Here is a 22,129-nt window from a genome sequence, read left to right as displayed (position 1 = left end):
TAGGAGTAGCGCACATACAGACGACTGCATGTAGTAACATCTTGTGAGCCAATTCGATGAGCCTCCGAGTTAAATTTAGGAATTCAGTGCCCCCCGACGAACCACGAGCGTGACGCATGGGTAATGCAGTGTCCGGTGTTTTCCCTTAGGCTAAACCTATGGGCTAAACCCATAGAGCATTCATGTCTATTACTAATTCTCATATCACGTTACCTTAACTGTAGAAAAGAAATTAATCATCTACTCGAACGACACTTACAGGCAGGGTGTAATATTTCAAACTCATTTAAGCTTATGATGACCCGAAAAAATGTATATGCCAAATTGTGACAGATCATTGATTGTTCGCTATTAATGTTCTTTTTTATATGTAGCATACATACTCCACTGAACCTTGATGCGTCACTAATTTTGAGACGCAGTGGCCATCCAAACGTCCCCAGTGACTCCGACTGCAATAAATAAATATTATTTTATCAGCTGAAGTGAAATACGTTCTAGTATCAACTAAAATGGAACACAAGAATGGGAATTAGTCATACTGTGCAAGAAAATCACCAGCCAAATGAATAAACTTAATATCTTTAAAGCAAAATAAGACAGTTGCCACCTCCCAATCTCTTGCTATAAAACTGGCGCGTGTTCAAGTGCGCCCGCGGAGACGCAGCAGGAGTGGGCTGGAAACAACAGTGTGTGGTATTGATTGCAAGCTTGTTCAGGGGAACTGGGTTCTTACATTTCATGCGCTTGGAATTGGTCGGAGGCTGTAGTTCTTTGAGGTGTTACACTAACAACCCCCCAAAATTATTAGAATTAAATACGAATGGAAAATCACCATATTTTGGTTAGGTTTGCACACTGAAATATCAGTTGGTTTTTTATATTATTTTAATCGTACGCACCTGCACGAGTTCCCTGGCAGCTCTTTCATTGGAGGCATTTAAAGAAGGGACTTCAGAGTTTTTGCTGAACGTATATTTCACCATGAAATTACTACTGTCCATTTTGGTAGTTTTTCTTGCTCTGGCTGAAGTATTTTGTGAAGAAGTGGGCCAAAATGAAGATCTAAACCACTGGGCAAACAATATTCAAATACAGGTAGGTGACCTGTCATTTTAATCCATGTCGTTTTCGTGACACAATTTAACTCTGCTTGGACAAACAGGCAACTTATTCTGCTCTCACGCAAAGTTGTGCAATGTTGTACATTCCAATTATGATTTTATTTTATTTTTTAAAGAAACACCAGAAACTATTTATTTGCCTCTGGCTGTAACAATTTGTCATTTTCCCCAATACGGTAAAACGGTTACATTATTGACCACTTTCCCTGTTATTGTTTTTAATCAGTACTTCACGTAATGCTTTCACTTTTTCGTGTTCCATTATAAAAAACGGTGGATGATAAATCCGATATTGGATGGCAGCTATTTAACAGAGTAAAACGCTATGGCATATAGCTACTCATGCGCACAGTTGATGAATGACTTCGTTATTTCTTCTGGAAGGAATAAATATGTTCAGGACTGAAATGCTCATCCTATGTGATGAGACGAATAGTCTAATTTGACAAGTTTTTCCACAAAAAAAATAATGTCGGTATTTGGATAATATCAGATAACATGTGTATGGACGGTGATGTTAAACTATTTACCTCCTAATTAACCACAAATTGAAATAATTATCATATATGTATATTTGAAACGCTGGTTACATCTAGTATCCATTGCTAATGTTTCATATTTGGGAACCTATAATGTATATAAATTTTAAAATGAACCATGTTTTCATTAAATAAGTGTACAACAAGACAACTCTTATCGTCTATCAAAATGTGATATCTTTGACAACTGATTTTGGCTTTCCAAATGGGGCGAACGTATGAAATTTGACATTGCGGATTGACCACAAACCAAACAATATGATAGTGTTAGAACTTGTAATGTAACTTATCCGTATATTAATCGTGTTTGACAGCTGCATAGTTGAATTCTTGAAATTAAGTAATCACACAAAAAATCCTGTTCAATATATACCATTTCAAATGAGCAGAATTGTGTTGATGTTTTAAGTATGACCACTGTGTGTGTGTGATCGTGTTGTGGTCGGGTTATGCGGATATTTGTGTTTGTGATATGTCATTTTATCTCTTAGGATGAGTGGCTCGCTTCTGATCCACTAAACGAGATCCTGAAAAGAATCACAAGGAAACCTCGGCCTCGTCAGTTTTTTGGTCTAATGGGAAAGCGATCCTACGGTAAGTTATTTTTGTGTTGCACCTTTTATGGCACCATTTTACTACTTGTTTCCTGGCGTTCCGAGGAAGTAAAGTGCATTTTATACCTCCACTGAGTGTATGGGTATGGGCTTTTGACGTCAAGACAGAAGCAATCGTGCTATTATGGAGCAAGATGTTGAAATGGCTTGCACAAAATAGCTGTCAACTGTATTGATTATTGAAACCATGGTAGCATTCTAAAGAATTAAAACCATTTTGAAACCCTAGATAATATTTTCCACATGCGGATTACATTTGATGACCAGACTGCACATTTGACTGCACATTTGGCCAGTGTTTTCGACATGCTTATGTATCCATTTAATCTTCATTTTTCTCCATTTTCTTTTTCTCTTTCTCCCAATAGCAAATGCACAGATAACCCGCAAAAGTAAGTTAAAAACCGCAGAATTACAATCAAAATAAGTTGTTTTTGGCAATCACAAAATTGATTTAGAATAAGTGGTAGTTTAATTCAGTCTCTATTGCTTATGTAACAAGTTTCAATTCCAAATGCAGATGAGGACTGAATATCCTCATCTGACATCGTGCTCAGGCAAATTCCAGATAAGAATGAGGATAAGTGTCACTTATGGGTCATTATCAAATTATTTACTTATCGATTATGGGCACTAAACCTCTGAAGGATGGATGTGTATTTTTTTCTCCGCACTCTGTTCCAAGTTTAATAATTAGCCTAATCATTTATTGGCTGGACCGCAATAGCGGGGCCAGCCCTACAAACGCGAATGTCTGTGACTGAGTGACTGAGTGAGTGACTGACTGACTGAGCAATGATGTTACACCAGTGGTCAGCCGGACCACGTGTGTTAGGTCCAGCCATATACTAGGTTTTAACCTGGTCTTGTTTAGTTAGTATTTCCACATTTTTCCACAAGATTATACATAACAGCTGAATATCATATCTGCACCATATAGGTCTACTCTTACTATTTGTTGAAGTATACAAAGCTGTGTCAGTACAGTATCCATCAATAAAATGCACTGATTACATAAGAGTTTGACAAATATGTATAACGTGAAAAAATGAAAATGGCTGTCTTAGGAATTGAGTTTGGCACATCGGTGGTGAGCACATGGTGAGCTTCTCCATATCAGTTTGCAAATGTCCAATGCTCTAATAGTGGAATCATGTAATGATGAGAACAGCCCATTCACCCAACTAGGCTCATCATTTACCTATAGTCTAGAGAATATTCAGCACTGTGTCAAATCTGGACTTAAACACCCAGAGGTCTCTGCCTTTATTACATATATATTATGTAATATATTGCCGAGATGTAGGAATGGGGTGCTTTGGAAGAAATAATATATCTTCAGACTATACAAAAGCAGAACAGGAAAATGCTGCTATCTTGTTACTTGAAGAGAGTAGTTGTTTTATGTTACATTGGCAAACATTGATTTTAGCCCTCCATTTGTGTTTTCAAGTTGAAAAATGAACCTTTAAATTGTATTACAGCAGGTCTTAAAAGGCACTTAGGGGTTCTACATGAAGAAATAAAACCCACTGACAAAGGCTGGCTGGATGTGCCAGTCTATAAATCTTCCATTTAGGGACCATTTGATTGCTGTGTGTTTAGTGCATTCAAATAAACAATTTTTAAATCAATTTAAGTCATTTCCATTATTTCTTCCAGAAAATCTTTTAATTCGCAGGTCCAACTAGATATGCATCTCAATTTATCATTTTTAGAGAAGACATATAGCTGCCCTTTATGGAAGAAACTTCAAGAATTTCCAACTGATGCACTATGCATCTTCACAAAACCTTTGGCCTTGGCAGGATCAGATTTGTTGCAGAAAAAATGACCAATGTCAAGTAAATTGCACTGAATCTCCAACATAACCTCTAAAGCATCTCTTGCAAGGTTTACAGCCCTATATCTTATTAGTGTGGATGCAGGGATGTCAGACTCTAACAAAACTGTGTTCCAGGAAAAGCATTCAGCTCATCACTGGCACAATATCTGATATTGAAGAGCATAAACACTGTCACACTGAGTAGTGTAACAAGAAAGAAATGATATTTTAACACAAAGCAACTGTAGAACCTTTCATGCTTTTATATTCTCACTATAATTTGACATTTTCATCCTGAAGATAGACTGCATATTATATTTCATTTCTCATAAAAAGTTTCGGTCAGCCTACCGGGTTTTGGGTTGCAATTTAACGTCTCCCTAAATGTTTTGTCAGTAACAGTGTGTCTCTTGGTATGTCGTGGTAATGTCACTTGCTGCCTCAGTGGTGATATAGCATAATTTGTGTTTTATTTTGAGGGTATTTACATCCATATCTGCTGATCCGTGTAGGAATTACAGCTTTTTGTACATACCAATTTTAGGTCAGCAAAGGTAATTGGACAAAGCAACATAATATGAAATATAGTTACCATATTTAGCACTTGGTAGATTTGGAATCTATGATTGCCCAAAGTCCCATAGACATCACTAGATGCTGGGTGTCTTCCCTGGTGATGTTCTGCCTGACCTTTACTGCAGCCATTTCAGATCCTTTGGGTTTTTTTTTTTTGCTTTCACTCTTGTTTTCAGCAAGTGAAACACATTAATTGGATGCAGGTCAGGTGATTGACTTCCACTTTCCACTTTCTGGCCCTGAAAAACGCCCTGGTTGCTTTGGCAGTGTGCTTGGGGTCATTGTCCTGCTGCAAGATGAAGCACCGTCAAATAAGTTTTTAGTAATGTGGTTTGTATTGTAATGTTTCTATTCCCTTCAGAATTTATCCTGTTACTGCCGTCATCAGGCACATCTTTAATGAATACAATTGAGCCAGCTGCAGTGGCAGCCATACATGCCAAAGCCATAACACTACTGTACCTTCATTATGGTTCAAAGATGATTTGGATCATGAGCAGTTCCTTTCTTTGTCCACACGTACTTCTTTTCCTTACTTTGGTATAGGTTAATACTCATCTCATCTGTTCATAAGAGTTTGTTGTAGAGCTCTCCAGTTCTTTTGGTAAATGGTAAATGGACTGCATTTATATAGCGCTTTTATCCAAAGCGCTTTACAATTGATGCCTCTCATTCACCAGAGCAGTTAGGGGTTAGGTGTCTTGCTCAGGGACACTTCGACGCACCCAGAACGGGGATCGAACCGGCAACCCTCCGACTACCAGACAACCGCTCTTACCTCCTGACCTATGTGGCCCCCTGAAAAGACCTATTCTTTTCATATACCTTTTAGCAAACTCTAACCTGACTGTTCTGTTCTTGAGGCTTGCTAGTGGTTTGCATTTTACACTGAATCCTCTGCTGGTGTAGTCCTCTCTTTATGTTAGTCTTTGACACATAATTGCCTACATCCTTAAAAAGGGCTTTTTCTTCACAACTGAAAGTATTCTTTGGTCATCCTCTACAGTGGACTTCCATGGTCTATCAGGTTGCTTGCAATTGCTGAGCTCACCAGTGAATTTTTACTCATTAATAGTGTACCAAACGGTGGATTTTGACTCACCAAATGTTTTGTATATGTCTCTGAGCTGTTTATTCTTGTTTTTCAACCCCATGATTACCTGCAACAGCAAAATAATCAAAATGAAAATTTCACACCTATAACCATTTGTAGACATTTTGTTAACTTTCTTGTGCTTGAACTAATAATGCAACAGTCAATTATCCTATTACTTTTGGCCCCCTAACATGGGGAGGTCTGTATATAAAAAGGGGTGAAATTCCTACATGGTTCTCCAATATGAATGTAGATGTACCTGAATGTCTCCACTTTAACCTCATATTCATTGTTTCATTTCAAATCTAATGTGCTGGAGTACAGAGCCAAAATAACCTCCTGATTGATTGCCAACATCTAAAAGGTGATGCTGGTTTCGCTAGCCGTCATTTCCTTAAATAATTGTATTCAAGATTTTAAAAAAACCCAGATACACAACACATTTATCTAGCACATTGGTTTTCAAACTCAGTCTTGGGAACCCACTGTGTATACTGGTTTTTGTTCCAACTGCAATTCCAATCCTAGAATATCCACAAGCTGTTAATTTTTCTTAATTGGGCGATTTTCTTTTTCTTAATTGGATTATTTGCCCTCTTAAGCCCATTATGTCAGAAATAGCTATGCATGCCATTAAGATAAAAGTCTCATGGTCACATTGTGCTATATTCCAAACAACTGCATGAAAACAGGTAACACAAATTTGAAACTGTCAAATTCAGGACTGAGGGGGATCAATAGGCTCCTGATTAGGTTGTCAAATACATGTGTTTAAGTTATTTCATTTTTTCCCTTGAATTTATTAGCACAATGCAGGTTTGGCTCATTATCATTTGCTTTTCCTTTGAATTCTCCATTATCTACAAAATGGCTAGTTTTAGTGGCCAGGTGTCCACACTTTCACCAATTAGGAGCCTATTGATTCACCTCAGGCTTTAACTTGATCAGTTAAATAATCTGGAACCTTGTTATGCAGTAGTTCACAATATAGCACAATAAGCACAATTTGAAAATGGGGCTTTTATTCTTCATGGCATGCTTGGCTATTTCTGACATGGGTAAACTGGGCAAATAATTAGGTGCTTTTCAGGGGATTAAGAAAAATGAACTGCTAGTTAAAATTCTGGGATTTTAATATTGTGGTTGAAATGAAAAGCAGCATACACTGGGATTCTCCAGTACCAAGTTTGAAGGCCAGTGATTTACCACCATTTGATTGCACTGCTTAGATAAAAAAAATATATAGCACAGGCATTAAATATGCCGTTGGAATATCAAATAACCGCATAGAACATTCTGTTGCACATGAAATGACAAACAACCCTCTGAAGGTGCATGCCTTCATGAAACTGTTAGCTATCTGAATTTAAAGGGTTTAGGATGTTCCAAAAACAGAGTATATCCGCTACATACATAAAAGGGGGCAGCTGTTATCGTAGGTTCCTCATCACAATCATATTGCCTGCATCTGTGACCCTTTTGACTGGTCCTGCTGTGATCCTTATTCTCACTACATAGCGTAATTGAAAATGAGTTGACCCTGACCATACTTTGTCTTCCCTTTAACTCACCTTTTGTATACCCTTGCCTTTGTGAATAGGATTACTGAAAGTAAGCTTATCTCAGAATGTATTGCAGCTGAGATAAAGATAAGAAATCCATCATAGTAAATGTTTTCACTGCAGGGTTTTTATGTCAGTAACTCCTTAAAGTCCTTAAAACACTTTAGGTTCTTGAGTGTGTTCTTGAATGTGGGTCAAAGGGTTCTTCAGACTATAGGACTATAGTTTCATTTTCATTTCCTTCATAGCCACTGAGAACTTCACTGAGAAAGTTCTCACTTCTCACTGAGTTACAACTATGGGACATTATCAGGAAGTATTTGAAACAGCATTTACCATTTTTCTGTTGTCTGCCTCCTGTTTGCCACTTGCCACTCTCACACCCTGGAAAGGCATTTAGTTGGACACACCAAGCATACACCAGGTAAATTGCCCCAGATTTATGCACAAATTTATGGGCTGCATCCCAATACTCCAAAAAAGTTTTCTCCTTTCCTCCACTACCACCTCCCTCCCTCCAATGTCCCAATATTGGAGGAGACGAGTGAAGTGGCCTCAAACTCGGCTTCTTGCCTCTTCCCGGCAAGGGGTACACTGGTGTATCCTACCACAGAAGTCTTTTCTGGGTGACAATCATGCTCACGCCCACGGAGAATGAAAGACCATCCCCCAGAATCTGATACTATCCAAACTTTAGAAAGCAGAGATGGAAGAAAACTTGAATTTTCCCCAATTATGCAAGGTATTTTAAAAAAGCTAGATTGCCTACAACGGATTACAAAATGTCAGTTTGTTTTTCTGTCTCATATCCTACAGTCAAATCTTCAGACAGGGAAGCAGATTTATTTATTTGCTTGTACATGAATGTTAGTTAAAGGAGTTTGACTATGAACATAAATAAGTATTGCAGCTATCATTATTTCAGCACATGCATATGCATAAATAAATTTATTCAACCAACCATTTTCAAGGAATGTAGTTATTACCAAAATGTTTGATTTCAGATGTTACGGTGGGAAATAATTGTTTTTCAATGTGAAGTGATACTATACGAAGGGACTGTTTCATTTCATCACTTCCACCAATGATTCTGGAATTACAATACATTTTTATATTTGTATGCTATGAGATGTTTACTTTGATCTAACATTGCCGATTACATATTAATTAGTGTCTTGAAACGAGCCACAATGTCAGGTTCATGTTTGTCCAGGCTACTGTAGCCTACATGCAACAATTTGTACTTGAAACTTGAAACAAACTATTTTTCAGCTTTAAATGTGCTGACCACATGTAAGATCTGCGATTGGCTATGGGACAATTTAAGGGCTCAGCAAAATATAACAATTTTGATTTGCTTATTTAATCGATAGTCAACATCACCTTTGATGAATAAGAAACTGATAAAGCTGTCCCAAATTTTGTCACTCCTCCTCGTTCTCTCTTTTCCTCCACATACTTCCGGGTAGGAGACAAGTGGTAGTGGGGGAGTGGAGGAAAGGAGATGAGGAGTGAAAAGGAATGGGATTACTCTGAATGCTTAGCACGTACAACCAAGCACTTCCCCTGTGTTTTGCTTCCCTAGAAAATTATCCCTCTTTCCTTTGAAGTCCAATAATCTACATCTGGGCTTAAGTAAATCCACAATCAAAGATGCTGGAGGGAGCAGAAATGCTTACCAATGGTCTATCAGCTCAGTCTGAGTCTCTAAATGACTTTTTGTAGGGCAAAAACTCAACTCTTTTGTGAGCCTGATGGGGAAAAGAAGCCAGGAGGAGCCAGGTGAGTACACTACCTTCTTGGTAAGTGTAACTCAGTGGTCACCAATAATGGGCCTTCTTTTATACATCATTCTAAACTATTCAAAAACCATGAATATGACCATACATGCATACTTATTACTTTTAATTCACACATTCTTCCTTGGTGGACAAATTTGAATTAAAACTATTACTCTTTATTTGTACATGTTAATTATACTTGTGCATGTTTTAAGTTTGTCATAATTTCTAACAAATATCATATGTAATATGAATAACATAAAGATCTACAATATTTATTTATTTTTAAGAAAGTACATTTAATTGAAAGTAAAACATGCGCACGTATTACTTCTTCTGCATCACATTTTTCTTTCGCTTTTGCAGATATGTATGAATGGAGAATACAGAACTAGGATCAGCAATGCTAATGGAGATTGTGTCAATGTGTTCCCTGCTGTGTCACTCCTTATGTGAGTGAGAGGTGCCTGGTATTAAATTGATGTTTTTTGTTTTGTTTTTTTTTTCAAATGAAGTTGTATGAATAAATCTTTTGTTTTCTCATTGTGGTGACTATTTTACTCATCAGAAACACAAAAAAAAAAACAAGATATGAAATGTTACATATTACATGTTATCTGCTGTAATAAAGAGTGAATTATTTTATTACTGCCCATAATGGAATGCTTTACCCAGCTAACCTGGGGAATTTGCATAGCCAGACTCATTTTATTGCGCCTCATTGTTTTTTGTTTGTTTTAAATTATATGGTAGTGCACAGTCATGTTTAAATGTCACAGCATGCCTGATTGTTTTTTGTTATGGTAGCCTACCGTAAAGACTCTGATACCAAACAAAATTGTATTATGTTTGTGAAAGTGAATTGTTATATTAAAATAATTTTTCATTTGAGCTTGCAGTGCGTTTCTGTGTTTCTTCTGGTTAAAGAGCTTGGGGAAAGTGTGTGGCCCTCTGCTGGAAACAACTGGAACCAACAACTGGAATTTCAGGAGTTTACAAAACTGTTGGGGAATTGGTGTAATTAATTGTGTGTGATAATTTTAAAAGACTCATGAAGCTTAGCAGTTATTTCCTTTAAGGCATGGGAGAAGATAAGATTTAAGGAGAGCTACTTAGAATATAACCTGGAGAGAGCCATAACTGTTTTTGTACCATGGTTAATTTTAATTCTTGATAAATACTAAATTATAGCTTTATATTACCTTATAGCTGTCATTAACAAGTTAAAATTTAGTTAGTGTCACGGTACGGGGGCTAGGACCCAGGCGCAGAGTAAGGAAAGACAAACTCAAAAGGGAAAATTAACAAAGAGTTTACTAACAAAAGGGGGAACACAAATGGGGAACAGAAAAGGCCACGATGGGCAAAAACACAAACTCCAAAAATATCTAAGAAAACAGAAAACGAGGAACTCAAAAACACAGGCAGGGCAGAACACGGGCAGGCAGAGTACAAGGGTAGGTACATTTGGTCAGAAACAACCACAAGTCAGGAACAACCACAAGTCGGAAACAAACACAACTATATCCATACTAACACAGTTGACATGTGCCAGCCCTCACACTGGACCTACCCGCCACCACTCCAAGAAAACAGCACTGTGCCGTAAATAGCAGAAACCCTGCTCATCTTCTGATTCTAAAGCTGTCGGAATGTAATTGTCACTGTCCTTGCCTTAAGGCCAAAGATCACATGCTGTGAAGCCTTTATTCTCATTTTTACTCATGGGTTTTTCCATGTAAATGTCACTGAGAATTGTGTGTTTCAGGAAAGGTGTTAACATAGTGCCATCTTGTGTTTTTAAAAATATATCACAGCCAAGAAGCATTATTACCCATGAGATTTTTCAATCACAACCACCACAATAGAGCAAATTGACTTAAAACAGTGGAAGTTAATAGTTTATATAGTTAAAAGGGAAGTATACAAACCAATTCATTTTAAACATTCCACAATATATTTTGTAACAAATTAAAAATTGTTACATCCCCCAGACCCTGGGTATGGGCCAAAAACAAAGATTCCCCCCTCCCCATCTACAGCCCTGCCTACAGGGCTATACTGATTTGTATATGTTCCACAATAATTAAACTAGCACTTTTCTAGAGAAATGCTATGACCAAAGTTTCTTACAATTGACTGCTGAGTGGTAACCATTTTGTCAGAATTAGTAGATTCAGTAGTGCCAAGTTACAGCTTGAGGGGGTATGCCCCTTAACTTACAGTGTACAAGACTGTGAGTTTGGCCTTTTTCAGGGTTTCATACAGAAATAACTACAATGACCACAGACTTTCAGCCCTTAAGTACATTAACTTCTCCTGCCAATTTTGTCATCGTAAATGTTGCAGTCCCACAATCAATAATTATCCCCATGGGACATTTAGCTACATCTGCTAACAACAACATCTGATCTAAGCAGTCTGATAACGGTAGCCAATTTCAGGATACTTAAATTATTTAATGTAACTTGGCCCTGTATTTTTGATGCGTATAATTGATGCAGCCAATTGTTAAACATAAAGATTGGTCATTTTAAAATTGTTTAAGTGCAACACACCAGAATTGCATATTATTTCCATTATAAATTATTGGGATTTAAAACTGTAATGTGACACATGAACTTTGAATGACCACATTCTCTTCGGATGGTAAAATGAAAAAACTCAGAGCCATGTTACAATCAAGTATTTAGGAATCATGAGGTAGCATTGCTTTAGAATTGAGCGTGTTTAATTTATGTGAGCTAAGATAGCCAACATCGTTTGTTGTAACTTGGTCTTATTTGATATCAATACTTTTGAAGGCAGGCTTGAGTGTTTTTTTTTTTTTTAAGTTCGAGTTTTTAAATGGTTGCTAAATTAAAATGAATGATTAATGGCTTATAGACACTGTTTTTTATGCGTGACTAATTTGGCATTTTTGTACGTTGAAAAGTTTTTTGCTGAGATGAAAACATGCAGGACATTAGTGAGTAGCCTAGTTATTTTTACAGTCGACACGAGCCCAGTGAAAGTATCCTAGTGACGTAATTACAAGCGCCATGGCAACTGGAGGAGCTCAAACGCCTTGTGTGTTCTGATCGTTTCGGTGGGAGACTGTTCACCGAGTCCACAATCAAGTCAGCCTCTTGTAGCTAGTCAGTGGGCTGATTTCCTTGATAATTTCCTCAAGAAAATATTTTCGATAGGCATTCTTTAATTGTAGAATTAGATCACCATTAAATATCATTTAGTTATAACTACCACAATTACTTGAGCTAACTTAGCTAGCTAACCATATCACCAAAGGTGGGCACAATATCAGATAGAAAGCTATCTAGCCAACTGAGTTCTTCGGCTTACTAGCTAGTTACAGCTGTATCCAAGCTTAGACTAGTGAGGTAGCTGAGGTTAAGGAACTAAGAAGGGTGTTCAAAAGAAGGCTGTGCTCTGTCTTTCTGAACAGATCCGAGGAATGCTCGAATCAATTAAAGTAACCGGTATGTATCTAGTATAACCAATTGCATTTAAATTACCAAACAGTTTAGCGCTGTAACGCTATTTGTGTTCGTTATTGCAGTGACTAGTCTAGCAAACGTAAACGAATACGAGCTTAGCAAAATGTTGCTAACTAGCTCTGTAATGTTGACCGTTAGCTAGTAAATTAACAGTAGCTGTCTAATGTCCGTGAGCTAAGCTATTATTAATACTAGGTAGCAAGCTAACGTGTTTTAATTTTGTCAGTTAGCCAACAACATGGCCAGTCGTCTTACAAAAATGAAAATCATCATATTTAGTTAAAAGCCTTAGCTAAGTTAGCAAGCTAACGTTGAACTGGTAATCAGCAAGTGTATTTCTGTTAACGTTAACTGCATAGCTAGCAAACATGCAAAGATTTCATGGTTGTATTAGCTCCAGTGATAACTTACCAAATTATATTGTATTGATTATTAGATCGAGACCTTTCATGAGTAACAACTTAAATAATGGCGACGTTAAATTGAATTAGAAATATTTGACCACATAGCCAGCTGGCTAATCAACTTGAGAAAAAAACTATTGCATTGAATTGTGTCAGAATAGTACAGGCATCATAGTTAATTCATCTTGATTCATAGTAGATCTACGGTTTTTCTAAAGATTCTGCACCCGTTTTGTGACATTGTTACTAGCTGGGCAGCTGCTAAGACATAAGAAAAACACGGGTTTGATGTGGCTGATATGACGGTAGTCACATCACTCCCGTCAGTACTATCAGGCTGGACAATTTGTGATGATGATCTAGGCTGTTGGGCGAAATTTGCGGGGATGTACTGTGCCTACATTCAAACCTCTGAATTCTGAAGATAGTTACAACAAAATGTGCCCTACATAGTAACAAAATCGCAGTCAGTCCTTATTAAATCTATTCTGAAAGACTGCTCTTGCAGATTAGTAGGTAATAGGACTTATGGATCAATGATTATTTCATAGACATGGGCAGTAAGGGGTAAGCTTGCTACTTAGATCAAGCTATTTTGGTTGTTTGGTTGTGTCATATAAGAATGTGAGAGAACGAATGAGAGACTTGTATAGGAATCGGCTTCATTTCTTATCAAATAGTTGTCTTTTCACAGAGAGGCTCCACTGGCCAGAACTGGAGCTGTCAAAGAAGTACCTTCTGAGTCCCACAGATAGGCCTGTCAGCCTTAGCCAAATTAGCTTACAGAAGCTCTCATCCAGTGTGCTAAAGGATATCTTTACCACCGGCACCAGCAGCTACAATGTGCTGCTGCAGACTGCAGAGGAGAGGAAGAGCCCTAAACACTCTCCCTACAAGAAGCCCCGCACGCCTGGGCGATGCTCCTCCTCCGCACACGGGAAGGACCGCGGTCAGCAGGCTCTCGGCCCGGCACCCCTGGCGGGGCCCGAGCGGTGCGGGAGCCCCAAACCGTCGACCCGCGCATCGGGGGTCCCCCGGCCAGGCCACGCCATCAAGGTGACCGGCAGCACCATAGGCCTGGCGCCGCGCCCGCGAGTCCCCGCCAGGAAGCTGAGCTCCTCCTGCGGCGTCCCCCGCACAAGGCTGCCCCTGCTGGCTGCGGGCAGCGCCGCGCGCGACGGGGAGAACTCCGCCAGGAAGCTGTGCATCCTCTCCGCCATCAAGCCCACCAACGTGGACAAGGAGAAGGCCAAGTTCTTCAAGTCCGACTTCACATACAACCCGCAGTTCGAGTACAGCAACCCGGTGTCCCCGCTTGTGCTGGCTCGGCACAACAACGCCTCTGACAAGTTCCTCACGCAGGTCAGTTTCCTCATCCCGGCTGAGTCCTGAGAAAGGGAGGAATTCTTAACACAAACAAGGTTCATACACAGGGTCCAGGTACTGTGAGTGGTGTTTTCCTGGCGGAGACAGGGTCCTGGCACCAGCAGGAGTCCTGGCACAGGTTAGCGACAGTTTCCTGATGTGTAAGTGATATGATACTGATGCAGACAGACGGTCGGTGTTGGCATAGGTAAGCAACAGGCTGGGCACAGGCAAGCACTGATCTTTATAGCTTTCCTGTCTAGCGCATTGTGTCAAGACTGCTTGCTGGGTTGTCGGTCTCTGTTGTAAGGTCCCAAGGTTCAAGTCAGCAGCCTTTCAGTGTTTCTTCCTTGCAGTGACTGGCTGCCAGATCTGTTCATCCCACAGGACCTGGCTGAAGTGAATTTCCCTTTGACTTTGGTCAGTCAGACCTCAGCAGGTAGAGAGCAGCGCTGTCAGCTGCATTTTCTGCTGACTGGAATTGAGCATGAGCCTGGAGTAAGAGCAAGGAGACAGCATTCTGCTCTGCATAATTAAGGCAAGATCAGCGTATGTGACGTCTCAGCTCAGCTTTCCTGGAGCCATATTTCCAAAAATTGTTCAGTACAATGAAGTGATCACCACATAACATTTCTGCAGTGAACCTTACCACCTGGGCTGTATGGATGTATGCTGAATTTTACTGCAGTGCTTTTGAAATTCTGGTTTGGTTGATGAAGTAGTTGCCAGAATTTACATTTACAAACAGGAATAGTACATATGCGCTTAAAGTTTCACAGGGGCTTAATACAAAAATAAACAATATTCAACTGAACTGATGTGTGCCCAGATGCTGTTTTAATATCATCAGAAGTGTTCAGCCACTAGTCTGGATCCACAGGTATATTTTATTGCAGTGTAAATGAATATGAATATCTAAATAAGGCAAGTAATTGTGATATCTTCCGGTATTAAAGTTTTATTGTAGTATTGAGTTAGCAGCAGCGAGGTACTATAGGTGTCCTGTTTCTGCCAATTGTGTGTTGTGCTACATTGTGACTGAGACAGACTGCCTCCAGTGAAAGGGGATCCAAACAGGAAAGTAGGCAGTAACAGGATCGGTGTGACGGGTGTGTGGTCGGGGCATGGCTTGTATGAGTCTGAGCACCGGTGTTTTACATGCAGGCTCTCCATGGCAATGATGAGACCACTAGCAGCTTCAGTTACGGTCTTGATTTAATTAGGGTTCTCCATTGTAGAATGGCTGCAGTCACACATAGACATACCTCCTTGTTACCTCAAAAGACCCCACCTGCTTGTGAGGGTGACACTTGTCACGGTTTCTGACCCCCGAGCATACAATGCGCTTGTTAGCATGGAAGCAGAGGTCAGGGCAGATAATGATCTTTTGTGATGTTCCATCATATACTCTGTGTTGATCAGTCTACACATTGTCGGCACAGAAAGTATGCACTCAGCATGTAGGCTACAGTATGCTGTGTGGCTTACTTGATAAAGAATTACAATTGTAACCAGAAGGTTGCTGGTTTGAATTAAGGATAGGACACTGCCACTGTTATCAGAAAGATACCTCAGTGCAAATGTAATGCTGTAAAACACGGCATTTTCCCAATACTTTCTATGCCTGGTTTGGAATCAGCAGTTGTGACAGTTCAGCTGCGGTAGGCAGTGAGCACTGCAGCTCAAGCATGCACAGTCCTCCAGTTCCTGTGCCTGCAGGCCAGGGACGTTTTCAGTACAACAGGTCACCGGCTTGCAGGCACAGGAACTGGAGGACTGTGCATGCTTGCCAGTGACATGTTCAGTATAACAGCCAGTAAGAAGAGCCAGTATAAAATGTTCCACAAAGAAGCCTGTCTGCTTTTATGATTTATTTATTGAGTTTATGCTCATTCATAGATTTAAAAAAAAGATTCTGTAGTGAACAGTTATTTTTGCAGTGTGCTTAGCATGTCTACCCCTTTCAGCATTACACATTAACAGTTTTTCTGCATAGTTTATTTTGCCTGTTTTTTCTGCGCCACACAGAATTATTTCCATAAAAATGAGTGATTTATTGATCCTCCTTTTCGAGTCATTATAATAATATGATCAGCTATCTGTCAGGCATCCATTTTGAATCAGTGAATAGCAAGAAGTTTGAAAGTGCTGCCAGCCTGCTCCTCACTTATGTTGCCTCCCTCTCTGTCTGTCTGTCTCTCTCTCTATCTATCTCTCTCTCTCAGGCTGTGCGGATCCTGGAGCTGGCTGTGCAGAAGTACGGAAACTATGAGAAGTTTGAGCAGGCCACAGGAGGAAGCCTGCTCACCAAGAGCCGCATCGGGTACCATGTAAAGAAGTACATGGAAAAGGAGGGCTGTATGGGGGAGGTGAGAGGCAGGAGGGGGGCTGTATGGAGGTGAGAGGTGGAGGGAGCTGTATGGGGGAGGTGAGAGGCAGGAGGGGGGGCTGTATGGAGGTGAGAGGTGGAGGGAGCTGTATGGGGGAGGTGAGAGGCAGTAGGGGGGCTGTATGGAGGTGAGAGGTGGAGGGAGCTGTATGGGGGAGGTGAGAGGCAAGAGAGGGGCTGTAAGGAGGTGAGAGGTGGAGGATACTGTATGGGGGAGGTGAGAGGCAGGAGGGGGGCTGTATGGAGGTGAGAGGTGGAGGATACTGTATGGGGCAGGTGAGAGGCAGGAGGGGGGCTGTATGGAGGTGAGAGGTGGAGGGAGCTGTATGGGGGAGGTGAGAGGCAGTAGGGGGGCTGTATGGAGGTGAGAGGTGGAGGGAGCTGTATGGGGGAGGTGAGAGGCAGTAGGGGGGCTGTATGGAGGTGAGAGGTGGAGGGAGCTGTATGGGGGAGGTGAGAGGCAGGAGGGGGGCTGTAAGGAGGTGAGAGGTGGAGGATACTGTATGGGGGAGGTGAGAGGCAGGAGGGGGGCTGTATGGAGGTGAGAGGTGGAGGGAGCTGTATGGGGGAGGTGAGAGGCAGGAGGGGGGCTGTAAGGAGGTGAGAGGTGGAGGATACTGTATGGGGGAGGTGAGAGGCAGGAGGGGGGCTGTATGGAGGTGAGAGGTGGAGGGAGCTGTATGGGGGAGGTGAGAGGCAAGAGAGGGGCTGCATGGAGGTGAGAAGTAGAGCACATCGTTTGGGGGAGGTGAGTGGCCGGAGGGGGGCTGTATGGAGGTGAGAGGTGGAGGGAGCTGTATGGGGCAGGTGAGAGGCAGGAGGGGGGCTGTATGGAGGTGAGAGGTGGAGGGAGCTGTATGGGGCAGGTGAGAGGCAGGAGGGGGGCTGTATGGAGGTGAGAGGTGGAGGATGCTGTATGGGGGAGGTGAGTGGCCGGAGGGGGGCTGTATGGGGAGAGGAGAGGTGGAGATAACAGAATGGAGGAGTTGAGGGGCAGGAGGGATGCTATGTGGAGGTGAGAAGTGGAGGACATTGTATGGGGGAGGTGAGTGGCCGGAGGGGGGCTGTATGGGGAGAGGAGAGGTGGAGATAACAGAATGGGGGAGGAGATGAGAGGCAGGAGGGATGCTATGTGGAGGACACTGTATGGGGTATGCAGAAGGTTTTTTATGTAGTGTATTTGCTGTTTTGTGGTTGTCATTTGTATACCTGCCCAGGGACAACAGATGTAAATTAGCTGCTAGCTAACTCTGGTGCAGTTACTTTTTAATTGTGCACTGTCCCTGTAAAAATAAACAATAAAATAAATAAAGGTGTGTCCCAGATGTCACAGGAAATGGGCCCTCTTCTTTCCTGCAGATTGTGGTCCACCTGACTGATGACCTTCTCTCTAGAGCTTCAATGACCGTGGTGAACGGTCGCCCCACACTGACCATCAACATCTCCACAGCCCGGGAGCACTGGCTGGAGGGTATGCTGAGGCACGAGATAGGTCTGTATGCCAGTACCTGTGCATTTGTGCTTAACAAGACCTAGTAATCAAAGTGCTCAACTGACAATATGACACAACTCTCTTATTGCAGCCAACTTTTGGATATTAGCTTTGTAGAGCAAGTTCAGTATACATTCGCAGTTATTCATTAATTTATGTGCACCCTTTTATTGTGTTTGTTCATTTTTCATGAAGGTCATCTTGCAGATAGACCAGAGTGATATAGGTTCAGTTAAGGTAAGCTTAATTGACTCTGTGGGGTAATTTGTCCTGTGTATTTGACCCATCCTAGTTACTTAGGAGCAGTGGGCAGCACAGTGCAGCCTCCGGGGACCTCCAGTCCTGAGGCCAGTGCCTTGGTCAAGGGCAATGGCAGGAGTATACCGAACATGACATGCATGTCTTTTCTAAAGCATGGTCCAAAATTCATTCATGTCATGAACTTGCTTTAGGCAAGGCTAGGAAATAATCTGGTTGTTCTAATACTCTAACAATCACTTGAAATTAAATTCAGAACTCACTTGAATACAGATTCCACAGGGGCCAGGTCAGACAGTACCACAGTTACACACCATCCCAAAGGCATTCACACGGCCATGCTCTGTCTCTCTCCGCTCTCCTCCTGGTTTTTGCTCTCCATTCCCCTCTTTCTCACAGGCACCCACTACTTCCGGGGCATCAACAACAGCCAGCAGCCGTGGAGCAGCGGCGCGGGGCGGAAGAGGCTGGGCCTGAGGCCCCTGAACCCCACCGAGGAGGGCCTGGCCAGCATCCACAGCGTGCTCTTCCGCAGGGACCCCACGCTGTGGCGCGCCGCCCTGCTCTACTACACCGTGCACCAGGCTGGGCGCCTGTCCTTCTGCCAGCTCTTCCAGAGCCTGGGCCGCTTCGTCCGGGACCCCAACACCCGCTGGGACTACTGCGTCCGCGCCAAGAGGGGGCAGATCGACACCGGCCAGCCAGGTACCCGCACACCCCGCCCCGCCCCGCCCCGAGCGTGCGCTCGTGGGTCCTCTGCCTCTGAGCTCCTATTATCATCATCTTATTATTATTATTATTATTATTATTATTATTATTATTAGTAGTAGTAGTAGTAGTATTATGTGGAAAACACTCAGCTGAAGTGGGAGGGATTATTAAGCCAATTGAACAATGAAAATAGGTCAAACTGTTTTTTTTTTTGGAAAATATCTTAAGTTGGACAACAACCAGAACATACATGTGATTTAATAGGCCTTCCGATGCTTGCCTTGTCAGACACTGTCCGTGGGGTTTATTTTCTCACAGTAGACTGAAGGTGCCTCCTGAGTGATTAGGAGTGATACTCAGTGCTTATTCCTGTGGCAGGCTGCTTCAGCAAGGATCAGGTTTACCTGGACGGCGTCCTGAAGATCCTGAGGCACAGACACAATATTGACTTCCTGCTCTTAACTGCGCTGGGGAAGGTGAGCATTCACACTTCTCTAGAATGCAAAATGCAACACAAAAGCACATTACTAATGTGGAAATGAAACTTTCACATGATGAAAATGACGTCACGCTAGGGCTGGGCAATGTTTATAAAAACACTACGACACTCTCATATATGACACTGTTTAAACTGAGATTTGTACAAGGCTTCTCAGTTGTATTTCTTGAGACATAGCTCAGGAGGTAAGAGTGGCTGTCTGGCAGTCGGAGGGTTGCCGGTTCGATCCCCCGCCCTGGGAGTGTTGAAGTGTCCCTGAGCAAGACACCTAACCCCTAATTGCTCCCAACGAGCTGATTGGTACCTTGCATGGCAGCCTTTCACTGTTGGTGTTTGAGTGTGTGTGTGTGAATGGGTGAACGAGGGGCATCAATTGTAAAGCGCTTTGGATAAAAGCGCTATATAAATGCAGTTCATTTACCAGAAACTGAAATCTGTGAATTCTTTGCTGATGTGTTGTTTTAATACTTTTTTTTGCATTTACAAATGGCCAAGAAATGCTTATAATTGGGTTACAAAACTTGAAAGAAATATTAAGAAGACAATTTTAAATTCTGGGGAAAATAACATCAGTTTGAATTCAGTTTTCCTAGACCCTTCAGATAGAGTAGAGCCAAATGAGTGAGTTTAACGAATTGGCTGTAGCCATTGTGGCCCTCTGGGGCAGTACCTGGGGTTGCCAGGGTTAAACAAACAAAGTGTAAAAGCCCACTAGGGATAAGGAGTTATGCACAAATTCCCACCAAGCCCTAAATGAACTCTGCCTGGCTGTGCAGGTCTCTTACGAGGATGTGGACAGGCTGGTGGGTCTAGCAACCATGGAGCACGTGCGGATCCCCCACTTCCTCCAGGACCAGGCACGCTACAGAGAGCAGCTTGACAAGATCATGGAGGTCAACCAGCTGACGGATGAGGAACTGCAGGCGCTCATATGAGCATGCTCAGAAAGCACCCAAATGTCCTACAGTAACCCGGCCTGCAGCTCGTGCCTGCCCAGAGCTGCCTGTCACTACAGTACATCAGCTGTCCCGATATGTGTGAAATCTGTAGTATTTAAAAGCTTTTTTTGTAAACTGTACCGGTATGTCTCTTTGACATTTTACTCCGGAAGTGTACTTTTGCCCTGGTTTGTTTCCCAAAGAGCACATATTCCTGAGTTTTACAGAGCTTTTTCTGTTGTCTTTGATCAGGGAATCATTAATGAAACAGGGTCTCACTGTTTGCACTTTGATTTGTTGTACATAACCTTTGACTTTTGAATCACTCTCTTCTTTAAATGGCTTAAGCACAGATAATGGTAGTTTCAACTGCACTTTTTAGAACGATGTTTGAAGTTTACAGTGCATTTATTGGTTACACTGTTTAACTACTGAACACTGTGACATTCGATTTTACAGTGCTGTGTTGTAGACGTTTTTATCAAACATTGCCTGTCTGCTCTTACCAGTGCTTTCGGGATATGACCCCAATTACTCTGGTATTTGTATGTAATGTTGCACAAGCTCCTCTGCTGCTTTGCAGTGATGTGCAGAGACACCTTAAATAAACTCAATACAACACCACCAAGTATGACTTGAGTTTTGGAGCTGCTGAACATTTTACTGTAAGATGTGTGTTCTGGTCGAAAATCTGGATATATGATTGGCATCATCTTTGGCCTAGACTACATGTAGGCCTCTGTAGTTTGGTGGCCTCATGTTTAGAGCCAGATCTTGCCCTGGAAGGGTCTAATTGAACCCTATAATTCGGAATGCGTAGCATTGGGATTAGCTGGGATATTGTCCCTGTGATAAACTAATATGTGGCTGTCTCAGGCTACTGAAAGATGAACGAGTTTAGATTCTTTCCATCATCATTTATGTATTATTGATGTAACGCCAAAAGCATGTACATCATTTTTTTTCTCATTTAGAGCACATTATTATGATTTTGTCACAGAACCAGCAATTAGTTGCTGAGATAGTTATGAGATATTAACAGAAAATAGAGCTGGATGGAAAACGAAATGCAGTGGACACTGTTTTTTTACATGATGCTGAAGGTATGTGTTCTAGCGCGTAGCAGCCCCTTCTTTCTGACCACGTCTGGCCAACATGAGGGCTGCGTTTCACTGTGAAACGCGACACCTGGTCTCCAATGATTGACAGCTACAAGCACTGGCATGCCTAACAAAGGGCTGCTGTCTGTTAATAATGTGTGCGCAAGTGACCTCTGTCCCATGGCCTCATCATCTATTCGCTCTGTTTGTTTGCTGGTTTGTATGTGGGCCAACTGAGAGTGACACCTAAGAAGCAGACAATACTGTTAAGCTGGCTGGACTGGCTCAATACCTGTCATAGCCATACACAGCAATCCTTAGCCCTTTTTAGTTACAGTACTGACGTAAGTGCCAAGAAC

The 22,129-nt window shown here is 41.7% G+C and overlaps 2 protein-coding genes across 3 annotated transcripts; both read left to right on the top strand.

The window, feature by feature from the left end:
* Positions 1-12: 12 nt before the first annotated feature.
* On the top strand, positions 13-10,008 carry LOC118231679 (protachykinin). Of its 2 annotated transcripts, XM_035425752.1 has the most exons (5): positions 23-1,098; positions 2,155-2,257; positions 2,646-2,669; positions 9,062-9,118; positions 9,484-10,008. In XM_035425752.1, exons 1-5 carry the CDS (start codon positions 985-987, stop codon positions 9,510-9,512), a joined length of 327 nt encoding a protein of 108 aa, XP_035281643.1. In that variant the 5' UTR covers positions 23-984; the 3' UTR covers positions 9,513-10,008. The 2 variants fall into 2 exon arrangements, with proteins under 2 accessions (XP_035281651.1, XP_035281643.1); XM_035425760.1 differs by lacking the exon at positions 2,646-2,669 and having other exon boundaries at positions 13-1,098.
* Positions 10,009-12,160: 2,152 nt separating this feature from the next.
* On the top strand, positions 12,161-21,298 carry LOC118231847 (uncharacterized protein KIAA0895-like). Its single transcript, XM_035426162.1, has 7 exons — positions 12,161-12,596; positions 13,713-14,380; positions 16,609-16,752; positions 18,132-18,264; positions 18,922-19,227; positions 19,612-19,709; positions 20,509-21,298. The coding sequence occupies exons 1-7, from the start codon at positions 12,572-12,574 to the stop codon at positions 20,665-20,667; spliced, it is 1,533 nt and encodes a 510-aa protein (XP_035282053.1). The 5' UTR covers positions 12,161-12,571; the 3' UTR covers positions 20,668-21,298.
* The last annotated feature ends 831 nt before the right edge of the window (positions 21,299-22,129 follow it).

This window comes from Anguilla anguilla, chromosome 1 (genome assembly GCF_013347855.1).
Source record: "Anguilla anguilla isolate fAngAng1 chromosome 1, fAngAng1.pri, whole genome shotgun sequence".
Taxonomy (NCBI): Eukaryota; Metazoa; Chordata; class Actinopteri; order Anguilliformes; family Anguillidae; genus Anguilla; species Anguilla anguilla.
Note: the sequence above shows the minus strand (reverse complement) of the source record. Positions and strands in the feature narration are given on the sequence as shown.